General features: G+C 43.1%; 1 protein-coding gene across 2 annotated transcripts in view; it reads left to right on the top strand.

The window, feature by feature from the left end:
• The first annotated feature begins 369 nt into the window (after positions 1–369).
• LOC127430722 (clustered mitochondria protein homolog) overlaps positions 370–15,523 on the top strand; it is a 32,985-nt gene continuing 17,831 nt past the window's right edge. Inside the window, exons 1-10 of one of the 2 annotated variants that reach the window (XM_051680718.1) lie at positions 370–1,060; positions 1,512–3,001; positions 5,720–5,910; positions 6,317–6,488; positions 6,840–6,983; positions 7,097–7,224; positions 7,357–7,514; positions 7,611–7,736; positions 13,458–13,605; positions 13,677–13,769. In XM_051680718.1, coding sequence (XP_051536678.1) covers positions 1,597–3,001; positions 5,720–5,910; positions 6,317–6,488; positions 6,840–6,983; positions 7,097–7,224; positions 7,357–7,514; positions 7,611–7,736; positions 13,458–13,605; positions 13,677–13,769 — 2,565 coding nt within the window. In that variant the 5' untranslated portion in view covers positions 370–1,060; positions 1,512–1,596. Of the gene's footprint in view, positions 3,002–5,719; positions 5,911–6,316; positions 6,489–6,839; positions 6,984–7,096; positions 7,225–7,356; positions 7,515–7,610; positions 7,737–13,457; positions 13,606–13,676; positions 13,770–15,523 lie in introns of both variants that reach the window. The other variant, XM_051680719.1, reaches the window with a different exon arrangement.

Genomic DNA, 15,523 nt, shown 5'->3' with positions numbered 1-15,523 from the left:
TTATGTTAACAGATGCAACTTTTGATTTAAAAAAAACTATTAGTATGTGCTGAAATGAACATTAAATAAGATTAATAAATGCTGTAAAATATTTTCATTGTTAGTTCATTGTTAACAAATGGAAACTTATTGTAAAGTGTTACCCTTATTACATAAATCATTCATATTAAATGAATAATAATAACAAAATACGCGACCACGCGTATTGGCATACGAACAGAAAGGTAATTCTTTTAACGCTATAAAAGTTATTATCATGCGCGCATGCGCATGGAGCAAAGGTGAGATTCTAACCGCAAATAAGGGGCCGTTCACACCGAACGCGTCATTTCGCTACAAAGCTAGACGCAGTGCCACGAACGGAGCAGACCGCAGGTGTCTCGAGACGCATTTTTAACGCTCCCGCGTAACCGTCAAAGACGGCCGTAAAGCCCGTGTTTACATAGAAGGGACGCAAAAACAAATTCTGTGTGAACGGCCCCTTTCAGCCTGCACGGGATAGGGCAAATAAATATGGTGAGACGCTTTGGCTTGTTCAAGAGCTTTCTTTAGTATTCTTAAGGTGCTGCTGTTTTTCCACTTCTTTCCAGCTGGAGCTTTTCAGAGCAGCGTGTCCGCGTTCCGCCGGTACTGCAGCATTCTCCCATAGCAACCGCTGTGGTGCCAGAGCCAGCAGCTGATTTACCTGACACAGTGCTTTTCTCTTGCCCGAAAAAATGCACTTGAAAAGCTCATGCCAGCGCTGTGAATGTAGAAGACATCTGAATGTAAGCTGATTTACATGAGCGGATAAAGTGACGTCGATAGAAGCTGAAAAAATGAGGTAGAATTTCTCGGAATGGGATGCAGAGAATAACGGGGCTCCACTGAGACTCTTCCCCCCAGGAGTGCGTATGTGTGTGTGGGGGGGTTCTTGTGAGACACAGAATGAAGGGCAGAGGAGGTATAGCATTTGGCTGGAGAGAGGGAGATCTCTGCTTGGGACGAGCTCTTTCTGCTTTCCTGCAGACATTTATGAGACCTTTATGGACAAGAGGCAAATTTATGAAGGCAATATAATGTGAGGAGATACTTGCATATTTTAAATATGATTTAAACCTTGCTGCATTGGTTTCAACTATATAGGAAGAGTGGAAGGAATTTTTTTTAATTATTATTCAATCATAATCTATGCAATGTTGCTGGTTTTCTGCTTTTAACTTTTTTCTTTGACTCTTTTTATAAAAATATATAGGGGATATTATCATCCGATCAGTCAGTTCATCTATACAACTAAATATCTATATAAAAAAATGGGCTGCAAGAATTTAATGTCTTTGTATAGGTAATTAAATGTTGCAGCTATTGCATAGATGCACAAAAGGCTTGGTGCCAGACTTGGTAATTTGGTATGTCAGCTATCTGTTAGACTTATCTCACGGCTTCAACCAATATAGCAAGGTTTGCTCTGCTGTCAAGGTCACATAGTGGAGGTCTGCTCATTTTAAAACCAAATCAGCTCTTATTAACAGGCTCCCAGAGGTCTTTCTTTTTTGGACTCAAAAATTACCCTTCTTCTCTGTGGTTGAACTGGAATGAAATGGTGGCACTTGCAACATGGGAAACATATTTCACTGCTGCCGCAAGGTGTCCGATTTTATTCAAAGTAAGACAGTTGGTGACCAGACAGAGGATCGCTCTCCACTCCTATCCAGGGAGAACAGTGATATAGAAAGACTACCTCCTTCACGGACCTCTGCTTCTCCTGTTTTGGACCAAGATCACCTCATTTTCCCAGATATTGTGTTAAGCAGCAACCTTGGTGCAACTCTGGTCAACGAGGACTCAATTCGGCCCTTCGAGCTCCTGTTGGCAACAAGGGAACAACCACAAGATGTCAGGAGAGAAAACAGAGTGGGCGAAAGCAATCTACGGAATGGAGGAGAGCGAGACGGAGGGGTGGTGGCACAGCCGAGCACAAATATCATTCATAAGGAGCTCTCACATACAGGCACAAATCAATTATACTCCACAGAGGATGAATGGCCCTTGCTGTCTTCCCTGTGTCCAATACCTTTAGATCAGCCAACTGCTGCTAAAGATGTTCTGCGTCAAAACCGAATATGCACTCATGAACAGGAAACAGATGGTTGTAAAACGTTCCTTGGGCAAGGAACAGAGTTACTAGCAGACCATAAGGTAAGCCATGGGTTATCAATTCCTGGTCCAATATCTGTGCATGCTGCATCTACACTGGATGCCTCACAGAGTGACTTTGACACTGAACATGAAGAACAAGATGAAACACAATCAGTTAAAGCAACAGAGCAATTAGGAGTAAATCTTTTACAAAGGGAGCAAAAGCATCCACGAAAAGAAGAAGAAGTGGAAATCAACGAGGGCAAAAAACTAAATGAACATGATCCAAACAGTGAAGCACAAACAAAACTCGATATGGTAAAGCTAGAACCTCCATGTGGCATTCCAACTGAACATCCTTTTCTTCCCAAGAAGCAAAGACAAGCACAAAACTGGGAATTATTAGCACAACCAGGTGACTCTGAGGGCCAGTCTGAGCAACAACAAGATGCACAGATTGTTGTGGCACTAGAGATGAATATTATAAAGAGAGAGTATGTTAATGAGAAAGATGTGACAAGTGAAGAAGAGAACAATCCCACTCATTTGGGTTGCTTTGAGAAGAAAATATCTCATGTAAAGCAACAGCGAATAGAAATAGAAGAAGACCTGACAGGCATGAGTTGTGGGATGGTGGAGCATGAGTTTGGGAAGATGGAGCAAAGTCTAACGCTGTTGGACAAGGATCTGCTATGGACAAAGAAGGAAGTGGAACAGATGCAGTGGGACCTGGACGCCCTAAACCAGAGCACGAGACCATCACTGCGGGATTCTGGAGAGAGGGCTCTCGCTGGGACCCAAGTAGAACAGAAACCAGACCAGGCTGAAAGCTTTACCCTTTTCGTGGTTGATAAGCTGTTCCTTGATACTCCAAACTTTACAGGTGTGTATTCTGTCAGGTGTTTGTGCCATTGCAGTGTTGAGAGTCCTGTTTGTTCATTAACATCAAATCAGGCTACTTATTGTAGATATTATTGTATATGCTAATACAGATCTGATACTGTAACATTTGAAATAAACTCAGCAAAAAAAGAACCGTCCTATCACTTTCAACTGCTTTTATTTTCAGCAAACTTAACGTGTAAATATTTGTATGAACATAGAAAGATTCAACAACTAAGACATAAACTGTACAAGTTTTACAGACATGTGACTAACAGAAATGGAATAATGTGTCCCTGAACAAAGGGGGGGGGGGGGTCAAAATCAAAAGTAACAGTCAGGATCTGGTGTGGCCACCAGCTGCATTAAGTATTGCAGTGCATCTCCTCCTCATGGACTGCACCAGATTTGCCAGTTCACTTCACCAAGGCACTTTCAAGTTCCCGGACATTTCTGGGGGGAATGGCCCTAGCCATCACCCTCTGATCAAACAGGTCCCAGACGTGCTCAATGGGATTGAGATCCGGGGTCTTTGCTGGCCATGGCAGAACACTGACATTCCTGTCTTAAAGGAAATCACGCACAGAACGAGCAGTATGGCTGGTGGCATTGTCATGTTGGAGGGTCATTTCAGGATGAGCCTGCAGGAAGGGTACCTCATGAGGGAGGACGATGTCTTCCCTGTAACGCACAGTGTTGAGTTTGCCTGCAATGACAACAAGCTCAGTCCGATGATGCTGTGACACTCCGCACCAGACCATGATGGAACCTCCACCTCCAAATCGAGGTGAAAGAGCACTTTTTGCCAGTCCTGTCTGGTCCAGCAAAGGTGGGTTTGTGCCCATAGGCGACATTGTTGCCGGTGATGTCTGGTAAGGACCTGCCTTACAACAGGCCTACAAGCCCTCAGTCCAGCCTCTCTCACAGCCTATTACAGACAGTCAGAGCACTGATGGAGGGATTGTGCGTTCCTGGTGTAACTCGGGCAGTTGTTGTTGCCATCCTGTACCTGTCCCGCAGGTGTGATATTCGGATGTACCAATCCTGTGCAGGTGTTGTTACACTTGGTCTGCCACTGCGAGGATGATCAGCTGTCCTTCCTGTCTCCCTGTAGCGCTGTCTTAGTCGTCTCACAGTACAGACATTGCAGTTTATTGCCCTGGCCACATCTGCAGTCCTCATGCCTCCACACAGCATGCCTAAGGCACGTTCACGCAGATGAGCAGCGACCCTGGGCATCTTTCTTTTGGTGTTTTTCAGAGTCAGTAGAAAGGTCTCTGTAGTGTCCTAAGTTTTTATAACTGTGACCATAATTGCCTACCGTCTGTAAGCTGTTAGTGTCTTAACGACTGTTCCACAGGTGCATGTTCATTAATTGTTTATGGTTCACTGAACAAGCATGGAAAACTATGTTTAAACCGTTTACAATAAAGATCTGTAAAGTTATTTGGATTTTTACAAAATTATCTTTAAAATACAGTGTCCTGAAAAAGGGACGTTTCTTTTTTTGCTGAATTTATGTTCATCCTAAGCCAGGGATTTTCAGACTTTTTTCAAAACAGCCTGATCAAATGAAAATTACATGACTGTGGCGACATTTTTGCAAAATGAAATTACATTATGTGGTTCCTTACACATATTACAGCAGTTCCCAGGTAAAATATCTACTGTGGAGTTAAAAGTGTGTTAGTTTTTCTCCCATATAGATAGTTTTTAAAGGGATAGTTCACCCAAAAATGACAATTTTCTTATCATTTACTCACCCTCATGCCATCCCAGATATATATGACTTTCTTTCTTCAGCAGAACACAAACTAAGATTTTTAGAATATTTCAGCTCTGTAGGTCCATATAATTCAAGTGAATGGTGATTAGACCTTTGCAGCTCCAAAAATAACATAAAGGAAACATAAAAGTAATCCATAAGTCTCCAGGGTTTAAATCCATATCTTCAGAAGCAATATAATAGATGTGGGTGAGAAACAGAACAATATTTCAGTCCTTTTTTACCCTAAATCTCCACTTTAACTTTAACTTTCAAATGTGAAAGTGGAACTAAACAGGCACCACATGTGACTTTCAGATGTAAAAGTAAAAGGGGAGATTTAGATTTGAAAAAATTACTTTATCTGTTTCTCATCCACACCTATTATATTGCTACTTAAGATATGGATTTAACCACTGGAGTCTTATGGATTACTAATATGTTTCCTTTATGTGGTTTCCTTTACTTCTATGTATCCATTTTGTGGTACTTTTATGACCCTTTCGGCTCACGTGTCGACTCACATCCCGGTCCTTTGCATCGCAAGTGCAACATCTACAAGCTGAGTTGCTATACAATTTGATCTCGGTCAAACAAGCTTGTTGAAGTTGGTTATGTTATACAAACATTAAAACGTATCGCCTTTCATGTCATGCACCATAGTAAAAGTGTTTAGATGTCATAAGACAGCACTGTGTGAAGAACATAGCAAAAAATAAGTGTTTATGAACTGATAATCTGCCGTTTTACTTATGAGAAAGAGAATAAAACTCGTTGTTGTAGTGCCTGTAGTGTTCACTTTATCAGGAAACTACCGCGACATGTACGAGCCATGTAAAAGTAATTTTGCAAAAATGTAAGTGTAGTAACATGATTCTAACCCATTCATAACTCTTTTGTGTCATGTTGGTAATCCACTTATGATTTGTATTCTTCTCTTTTTCAAAATACAAGGACCCGGCCCTGACCCCATGCTCAGTGGCCGTGTGCTGGACACTCAAGCAGATAATATGGCAGAACAGGTCAACTGTGGCATCGAACAACAAGAGCTACCTGCTGTTGCTGTTCCTGACATAGACCCATCTGAGGATGCAGGGTTCACAGTCAAGATCCAGGCTCCTGGCACAGAACCTACTGACTTCCAGGTAAAGGCTTGTCACTTGTTGAAAGTTAAAAAAAAAAGCTGCTTTCTATATGGCTGCTTATAAATAAACATGCCAATACAGTGGACTCTAGATTCATACTGGTCATAAAGGGAAAGTTCAACCAAAAATTAATTGTCATCATTTAATCACCCTAATGCTGTTCCAAACCTGTATGACTTTCTTTCATCTGTGGAACACAAAATGAGATATTGGGCAGAAAGTTAGGTACTTACAACCTCAGTCCCCATTCACTTTCATTGTATGGAAAAGAAAAGTAACATAAAATTTTTTCAGTATTTCTCCTTTTGTGTTCCACAGAAAAAAAGAAAGTCAAACAGGTTTGAAATGACATGAGGGTGGGTGAATGATCAAATTATTTAGTTTTTGGGTGGACTGTCCCTTTAAGGTTTCACCTTTAGCGATGGTACAGGAGATCAAGCAAGTGTTGATGGACCGGGAGGAGACCTGCTGGCGTACCTGTTTCTCCCTGCAGCTGAATGGAGTCACACTTGACAACTTTACACACCTTAGATCCATTCCAGGCCTTCAAGAGGGCTCAGTTCTGAGAGTTGTGGAGGGTAAGCCTCTAAGATCTATTAAATCTGATTTAAAATTAGTTGATCAGGGAATATGGACCTCAATTTTTAGGGTTTGGAAGAACATGAGTCCAGTGTTCTTGTTCTTGAGTAAATTATGTCAGAATTTAAATTTTTAATTGAAATATCCTTTTAAAACTTAATTGATTTTAAACCTGTTGAGATCTAGTTTTTTTTATTTTTTTTTATCAAAATCTACATTTTAAACTCTTAATTAAAAAAAAAAAATTAATATATAAAATGTAAATTAGATCAGTATCAAACTTTCAAAATTTCAAAAATATGTTATCTTTGCTAAATTTGTCTTAACGTTCCTTTTTAAATAAAACCCAGATCCATACACAGTTCGAGAAGTGCACATCCATCTACGACACATCAGAGACCTTTTAAAGAGCCTGGACCTTACTGATGGCTATAATGGAGTGGAGGGCAGCTCACCGTCATTTCTCAGCTATTTCACAGAGGAACGTAAGGAAGGTAAGAGACATCTTTCAAATCAGGAGTTTCATAAATATAGAAATGCCTATGTATTTTGTATAAAATTTTATATTGGAAAGCTTTAGTCATTATAAACCTGATTTATATTCCAGAGGGTAACAAGCCTAAGAGAAGAGGTGACCGGCTGAAACACGTCATCTGCAGCCCTCCAGATCACATTCTTCCTGGTTGCAAAGAACGTCTGCTGGTATACCTGCAACCTCAGACTCACTTTGGAAAGGTAGGACTTTAGGGTATTTGCATAAAACTTGGAAGTGATGGTGTTAAAATAACTGCATTCAAAATGTGCTACCAAACCAAATGCATTGGGATTGAGTGTAGACAGACAATATGCACTTCTTTATTTTACAAGCAGCCCGCAGAGTGCTTGAAGGGTTTGACCATGAGTAGCTGGAATCCACCTCCTGGAAACAGAAAGATGCATGGAGACCTCATGTATCTTAATATTGTCACCATGGAAGACAGACACTTCAGTATAACAGCGTCAACTCATGGGTTCTACGTAAATCAGTGAGTACTGAGTACTTGCAATCAAAAAAACATGGTTCTAAAAACTAGCCCATACCGGACAGACAAATTCACAGAAATGCATTTGGTAAAAATTAGATCTACAGCATACAACTTCAATCCAAAGCCAGCCAATCCCAGTGCCCTCAGTCATGCTCTGCTGGATCTCCTGAGTCAGATCAGTCCCATTTTTAAGAAGAACTTCAGTGCCTTGTTGAAAAAGAGGTAAGGCCTTTCTCTGAATATTTAGAGTTTATTCTGTTTTGAGGCAAACAATACAAACAGTATCAATTAAGACCATAACGTAAGTTATGAATATAAATATGGATCTGTGAGACCGAAGGATGACCGTCACTACGGTCTAAATAGGATGATAACCTTCATTCGGCCTTCTCTCGAGACCTTATGTAAACAAAATCATGCCCATGACCCCGGAAGCGGAACGTCACGCACTTATAAAAGCGGGTTAAACTTCCAGCTCGTTCTCTTTCCTTGAACGCCCCAGTGTTCCGAGCGACAAGGATAGTGATGGTCATCCTTCGGTCTCACAGATCCATAGTTATTTTCATAACTTACGATCTGTTTCGACCTCACTCTGACCATCACTACGGTCTAAATAGGATGACTCATGTCAACAGGGTCACGAGGAACTACAGAATCCGAACTATTCAAACCTCGCTGGTCAACAGACATCAAAACTGCAGTGCTGACAGGTGTTGCATTAGTTACGTCAACACTGTAAAATTTTGCGAACTTATATGATGTAGACCATGATGCTGCCACACAAATTTCCCCCACAGGAACTCCTTTTAATGCGGCCCATGAAGTAGCTACACTTCTAGTTGAGTGGGTCCGTATTCCCATAGGAACTGGCAACCCCCTTTCCATATAAGCATGGGAAATAACATCAACCAACCAATGTGACAAACATTGCTTAGAAAGTGGCAACCCCAGTCTGGCCTTTTCATAGCAAACAAAAAGCTGAGAATGAGACTTCCTCATAGTCTGAATAAAATGTACATAGGTGCGTAATGCCCTTACTGGACATAGGGTGAGCAAACTCTGCTGTTCTGCCTGTGAAGAAGAAGGGGGTTGAAATTGAACTACCTCCAGAACTTGATTTCTAAACTGAGGATTAAGTACTTATGGTAAAAAGCAGGGTTGGGCCAGAGTGTCGCCCCTGTCCCATCTGGCCTCCAACGTAAACAATCATCACTAGTGGATAGAGCACACAATTCTCCTACCCTTTTAGCAGAGCATATAGACAAGAGAAAAGTTGTCTTGAGAGACAAAGCTTTTAAATCTGCATCAGCCATAGGCTCATATGGGGGCTTAGTGAGAGAGTCTAGTATGAAAGGCAAATCCCAATTTGGTACCTGCAAAGTGCGATTTGGACACAAGAGACGAGTTCCCTTCAGAAACTGACATACCAAGGGAAGTCGGCCTATTGGCTGGTCATCAACTCCCCCATGAGATGCTGAAATAGATGAGGCATAAACCCTGATTGTACTGGCTGCTTTGCCCTGGTCCAGTTGAGACTGCAGGAATCTAAGGACAAGTGGCACAGAGCAGGTTCTTGGATCAACATTCATGCCTAAACACCATTCTGAAAAAATTCTCCACATTATGGAGTAATTAATGCGAGTGGATGGAGCTCTGGCATTATTCAATGTCTCACATAGTTTCATCTAGCTGTTGAGGGACGGACTCTGCAGAGGCCATACCCACAAGTGCAGTGCCATCGGGTTTGGATGCCAAATCTGCCCGTCTATTTGGGACAGAAGATCCGCCCATGATGGTAGTTGCCACGGGGGACCCTGAATGAGCTGAACTAGGTCCGGGAACCATGGTCTTCCCGGCCAGCATGGAGCAACTAGCAGAACTGTACAATGACCCTCCCTGATCCTCTGGAGGACCTGGGAAATCAGAGGAAAGGGGGGAAAAGCATATAGTAAGCCTGTCGGCCACTTTTCTGACAGAGCATCCAGGCCTAAGCTGCTTTCTTGTACCGTAAGGGAGTACCATCCCAGGCAATGGGTCGTCTCCTTGGAGGCAAAAAGATCTACCTGAGCTGTCCCGTATCGGGCCTAAATTTGGGCTACTACCTCCGTGTATACCACCACTCTCCTGGGAGAGGCCCTGTTCTGGACAAAATGTCGGGTGCTCTGTTTGTCACACCCGGGATGTGGATTGCTCTCAGTGAGGATAGCCGTGGCCATGTCCATGTCAGCAAATCCATTGCCACCTGGAGACCCACCTTGGTTATTTATGTGGTAAACTGCCGAGATACTGTCCGTTCTCACTAACACATGCTTGTGGCATAAAAACGGTAACAGACCCTTGAGAGTGAGATGAATAGCCCTCAGTTCGAGCACATTTATGTGTTCTGATGACCAAGGGGGTCCCATTTGCCACTTACTGACCTGCCTTCCCAAACGGCTCCCCAGCCTGTCAGTGATGTGTCTGTTGTTATCACTGATCTTCTGTGAGGAAGATTGCCCAGTGGGGTTCCCCTGCGGAGGAAATTCTTGTCCCTCCAATGGTGTAAAGCCCGCATGCAGGCCTGTGTCACCAACAGCCTCGTTCTTCTGTCCTTTTATGTATGAAGATGAAAAGAATTGAACCATCTCTGTATCGGACGTGTCTGCAGCAGGCCTAAGGGAATCACCATTGATGCTGCCGCCATCAGTCCTACCAGTTTCTGAACCCTGTGAGCTGTCATAAGTTTCCCCTTCTGGAAGTGACTTAATGCCTTCTCCAGGCTGTCTATTCTCTGGGGAGTGAGACATGCTTCCATTGTTATGGAATTGAAATATAGTCCCAGGAATTTTACCTGCTCTTCTTCCAATTCACTGTGAACCCCAGGGACAGAATATGAGCTAGTACCTAGTTCCTGATCACCTGCTCTAGAGAAGGAGCACAAATTAACCAATCGTCCAGATATGGCAGGATTTTGATACCCCACAACTGAATGGGAGCAAGGGCGGCTGAGATCATCCAAGTAAAAACCCTCGGTGCCAAGGACAGGCCGAATGGTAGAACCCGGAACTGAAAAACTTGGCCTTGAAAAGCAAAGCGGAGAAAAGGCCTGTGCTCTGGACAAATTGGAATGTGGAAATACGCGTCTTTTAAGTCCAGGGACATGAACCATTCTCCTGCACGTATGGACTGCAATACCAACTTTGTATGAATCATTTTGAATGGAAGAATTTTTAAGTACTGGTTGAGGTGTCTGAGATCAAGAACGGGACGATGACCACTATCTTTTTTGGAACTATGAAATAGGTTGAATAAAACCCAATATGTTGTGCGTTGAAGGGCACCTTTGCGATTGCTCCTTTTTGTAAAAGAGTTTGCACCTCTTCCATCAATACGGGCTCCAACAGTGGGTCCTTGACAATAGTCATTCCGAAACTGTAGCCGATACCCGTGAGCTATTGTGGATAAAACCCACTGGTCTGAGACCACTCTCTCCCAACTGGCCCCTGAAAGTTGGGAGGAACAGTCGACGGCCGGCCCCTGACTCCTATGCAGGACCGCCGTCACTTCCTGCACCCCTCTGAGAGCTTCTCTGTTGGCCTCCCCCATGGGACTGAGATCTCCTCTGGGGATGTGTGGCAGGATTTTGTCTTTGGACACGAAAGCTCTGCCCCTGAACACTAATAGGATCGCCACTCATGTGTCTAGGCCAAGCAGGTTGCTGCGGCCTTTGAGTTTCTCGAGATCTTTGTCTGAAGACTGGAGCTGGTTTGTGACAAGCCCGCTGGACGGCTTCTCTCATTGAAATGGAGCACTCAGCCCTATCCAGCAACTCCTGAGAATCCGAATGGAAGACGTGACCAGGCATTACTGGCAAATTCATTAGTTCGCTTTTTATGGCCTCTGGCAAAGAGGTTTGTGCCAGCCATATCTGTCTACGACATAAAAACGGCTGAAGACACAGCCTCCCCCACATCGTGTGTCAATTGTGAGTGGGCTGCCAGAGCAAAATCAACAAGGTTCTTAGAATCCTGGTCATCCGCACTTATTGTTTTCCTTAGGGCTGCTAAGAGGATAGCCAAAGCATTGCCTTTACGAGCTGCACGTGCAGCAGCATAATAAAATAGTGAGATCAGATCATCAGATTTCGCACACTCCTTCCTGGGACAGTGAGGGTTAGCAGATGCACGGGCTGGTCCCAGAGCAGTCCATGATGCTATCGCTTGTTCTATTGGCGGTATGTCCCCCAGTCCAGTTTCCGTTGGGTAACAGGCATTGGCCAACTGTCTACAGCCTGCATTGAATTGAGGCTTCTGAGATGGTTTCTTCCATGCTGTCCTCAACATTGAGGTATAATCATCTGCCACTGGAATGCAAGGTGGAGAATTAGTCTGAGATATGCCTTCCCAGACACCACCGACAGGAGCTGGATCAGGCAAAGAAGGCTGCAAACCAGCAATCTTTGCTGCACTAAATACCCTAGTAACAAGAGTATTCATTGGAAAATCCTCCTTCACTGCCGATTCCTCATCCACTTCGGTGGAATCCAAATGGGGTTCCTTCCATTGGCTCCCTCCTTCCGACTGCTGTGTATTATCGAACAGCGAGTGGGGAGCAAGAAGAGATAATACATCAGCATCCTCTGTGCCTTTGTCAGGATGACACTGTTGCCCAGGTGGAGGAACGCATTCCTGACCAGGAAGTAGTGATGGTGAGAATGAGCGACAAGCTTCAACTCTGTCCATCCTCTGCGATAAACTCTGAATAGCTGCCAGGATCTGTAATTGAGTATCTGTGTTGCCACCTTCTGCTGGTGGAGCAGGAGTTGTGTGTTTAGCTACTTCAACCACCCTCTCACGGCTTGATCTGTGTGCGGCGTCATAACAATCACGTGAGTGCTTGCGAGAACGCTTATGACTAGGCCTGTCTGATGAGTGTTCCCTCTCCCTACCACGCTCAGGTACAGAACCGCATACCCTATTAGCACGGTGGAATCGTTCCTCTCTGGACAGGTCACAAGCTGCCCTGCAGGGATTATCCACATCCTCCCTCAAATGAGCAATCCCCAGGCATGAAGGGCATTCCCTATATCCATCATGAGGGTCCATTGCTGATCAACAAAATCAGCAGCACTGAGAGGCCATGATACCCCTGCCACACCAGGTAAGGCCCCACACAATCCCAACAGCAGTGAAGAGTAAATCAAGCCCATGCAAAGCAAAAGGCCCGCAACAGTACACAAACGTACCTAGCAGGCCTATATCAAACCCCAATGACTGCGAACAGTGATATAGGGCACAAAAAGGGCAACAATACTCACCAAAATGTTATAATGAAGTATATTCACTAGGTTTAACTGATGGATACTCTGAAAGAAAACAGAAATAATCCATAATATTGAATGGCTAGTATGTTAGAAACTAGCCTCAGAATATCAGAATAATGCAATAAAACCCATCAAAATTCACAGGCACATACAGCATGAATTGAGTGATGGTACCGAATAATACAAAAAATATGCAAGAAAACACCACAATTCACAGGGACACAAGGCACCTGCACCACCCAGGTGATGAATTGAATGGTGAATAAACAAATATTAATTCAGTTCCTACCTGTACCAGGTCTCTGAGGCGAGAAAGGTAAAGAGAATGAGCTGGAAGTTTAACCCGCTTTTATAAGTGCGTGACGTTCCGCTTCCGGGGTCATGGGTATGACTTTGTTTACATAAGGTCTTGAGAGAAGGCGGAACGAAGGTTATCATCCTATTTAGATCATAGTGACAGTCAGAGTGAGGTCGAAACAGATCAACATTTACAATATTGGTGGGGAGTAAAAGTAAAATCTTAGGAATCAGTCATTGAAAAACCCTAATTGATTTGAGGCTGGGCAGATCACCTATGGTGAATATAGCCCTGGTAGAAGATGCAACTTCTCTTTTATTTATCTCTTAACTCTTATATTTAGAGGATCTACACACCCATTTGAAAGGATTGCCACACCTTTCCAGGTGTTCAGCTGGTCTGCTCCAGCACTTGACCATACAATGGACTGTGTTAGAGCCGAAGATGCCAGCTCCTCCTGCCTGGGTTATGAAGAGCATGTGCCTGGTCAGGTAAACATGTTGAGAGTCAGCAACAAGCAACTTATGTAAACATTCCGATTCATTTTCTGTGTTGAAAACAGGCCCGTGACTGGAACGAAGAATTTCAAACCACAAGAGAGCTTCCTAGGAAGAACTTGACTGATCGTCTGATGCGGGACAGAGCCATGTTTAAGGTTAATCATTTGTGCTCTCTCATTCTTTTGGTTCCTTTTTTTTTTAAATTATTGTCTTGTTGTATTGTCATCTCTCTCACCAACCCATACAGAAATCTGATACATAGCATTATATGTACAGGTGCATCTCAATAAATTAGAATGTCGTGGAAAAGTTCATTTATTTCAGTAATTCAACTCAAATTGTGAAACTCGTGTATTAAATAAATTCAATGCACACAGACTGAAGTAGTTTAAGTCTTTGGTTCTTTTAATTGTGATGATTTTGGCTCACATTTAACAAAAACCCACCAATTCACTATCTCAACAAATTAGAATACATCATAAGACCAATAAAAAAAACATTTTTAGTGAATTGTTGGCCTTCTGGAAAGTATGGCCATTTACTGTATATGTACTCAATACTTGGTAGGGGCTCCTTTTGCTTTAATTACTGCCTCAATTCGGCGTGGCATGGAGGTGATCAGTTTGTGGCACTGCTGAGGCGGTATGGAAGCCCAGGTTTCTTTGACAGTGGCCTTCAGCTGCTCTGCATTTTTTGGTCTCTTGTTTCTCATTTTCCTCTTGACAATACCCCATAGATTCTCTATGGGGTTCAGGTCTGGTGAGTTTGCTGGCCAGTCAAGCACACCAACACCATGGTCATTTAACCAACTTTTGGTGCTTTTGGCAGTGTGGGCAGGTGCCAAATCCTGCTGGAAAATGAAATCAGCATCTTTAAAAAGCTGGTCAGCAGAAGAAAGCATGAAGTGCTCCAAAATTTCTTGGTAAACGGGTGCAGTGACTTTGGTTTTCAAAAAACACAATGGACCAACACCAGCAGATGACATTGCACCCCAAATCATCACAGACTGTGGAAACTTAACACTGGACTTCAAGCAACTTGGGCTATGAGCTTCTCCACCCTTCCTCCAGACTCTAGGACCTTGGTCACAAAACTTGCTCTCATCTGAAAAGAGGACTTTGGACCACTGGGCAACAGTCCAGTTCTTCTTCTCCTTAGCCCAGGTAAGATGCCTCTGATGTTGTCTGTGGTTCAGGAGTGGCTTAACAAGAGGAATACGACAACTGTAGCCAAATTCCTTGACACGTCTGTGTGTGGTGGCTCTTGATGCCTTGACCCCAGCCTCAGTCCATTCCTTGTGAAGTTCACCCAAATTCTTGAATCAATTTTGCTTGACAATCCTCATAAGGCTGCGGTTCTCTCGGTTGGTTGTGCATCTTTTTCTTCCACACTTTTTCCTTCCACTCAACTTTCTGTTAACATGCTTGGACACAGCACTCTGTGAACAGCCAGCTTCTTTGGCAATGAATGTTTGTGGCTTACCCTCCTTGTGAAGGGTGTCAATGATTGTCTTCTGGACAACTGTCAGATCAGCAGTCTTCCCCATGATTGTGTAGCCTAGTGAACCAAACTGAGAGACCATTTTGAAGGCTCAGGAAACCTTTGCAGGTGTTTTGAGTTGATTAGCTGATTGGCATGTCACCATATTCTAATTTGTTGAGATAGTGAATTGGTGGGTTTTTGTTAAATGTGAGCCAAAATCATCACAATTAAAAGAACCAAAGACTTAAACTACTTCAGTCTGTGTGCATTGAATTTATTTAATACATGAGTTTCACAATTTGAGTTGAATTACTGAAATAAATGAACTTTTCCACGACATTCTAATTTATTGAGATGCACCTGTATGTTTATATATGGTTTTCACTAATATAAAAAAGCCACATACTTGTTCATACTGTATATGCAA

Source organism: Myxocyprinus asiaticus, chromosome 40, assembly GCF_019703515.2.
Source record: "Myxocyprinus asiaticus isolate MX2 ecotype Aquarium Trade chromosome 40, UBuf_Myxa_2, whole genome shotgun sequence".
In the NCBI taxonomy this organism is placed as follows: domain Eukaryota; kingdom Metazoa; phylum Chordata; class Actinopteri; order Cypriniformes; family Catostomidae; genus Myxocyprinus; species Myxocyprinus asiaticus.
The sequence above is the reverse complement of the archived record's forward strand: the minus strand, read 5'-3'. Positions and strand labels throughout refer to the sequence as shown.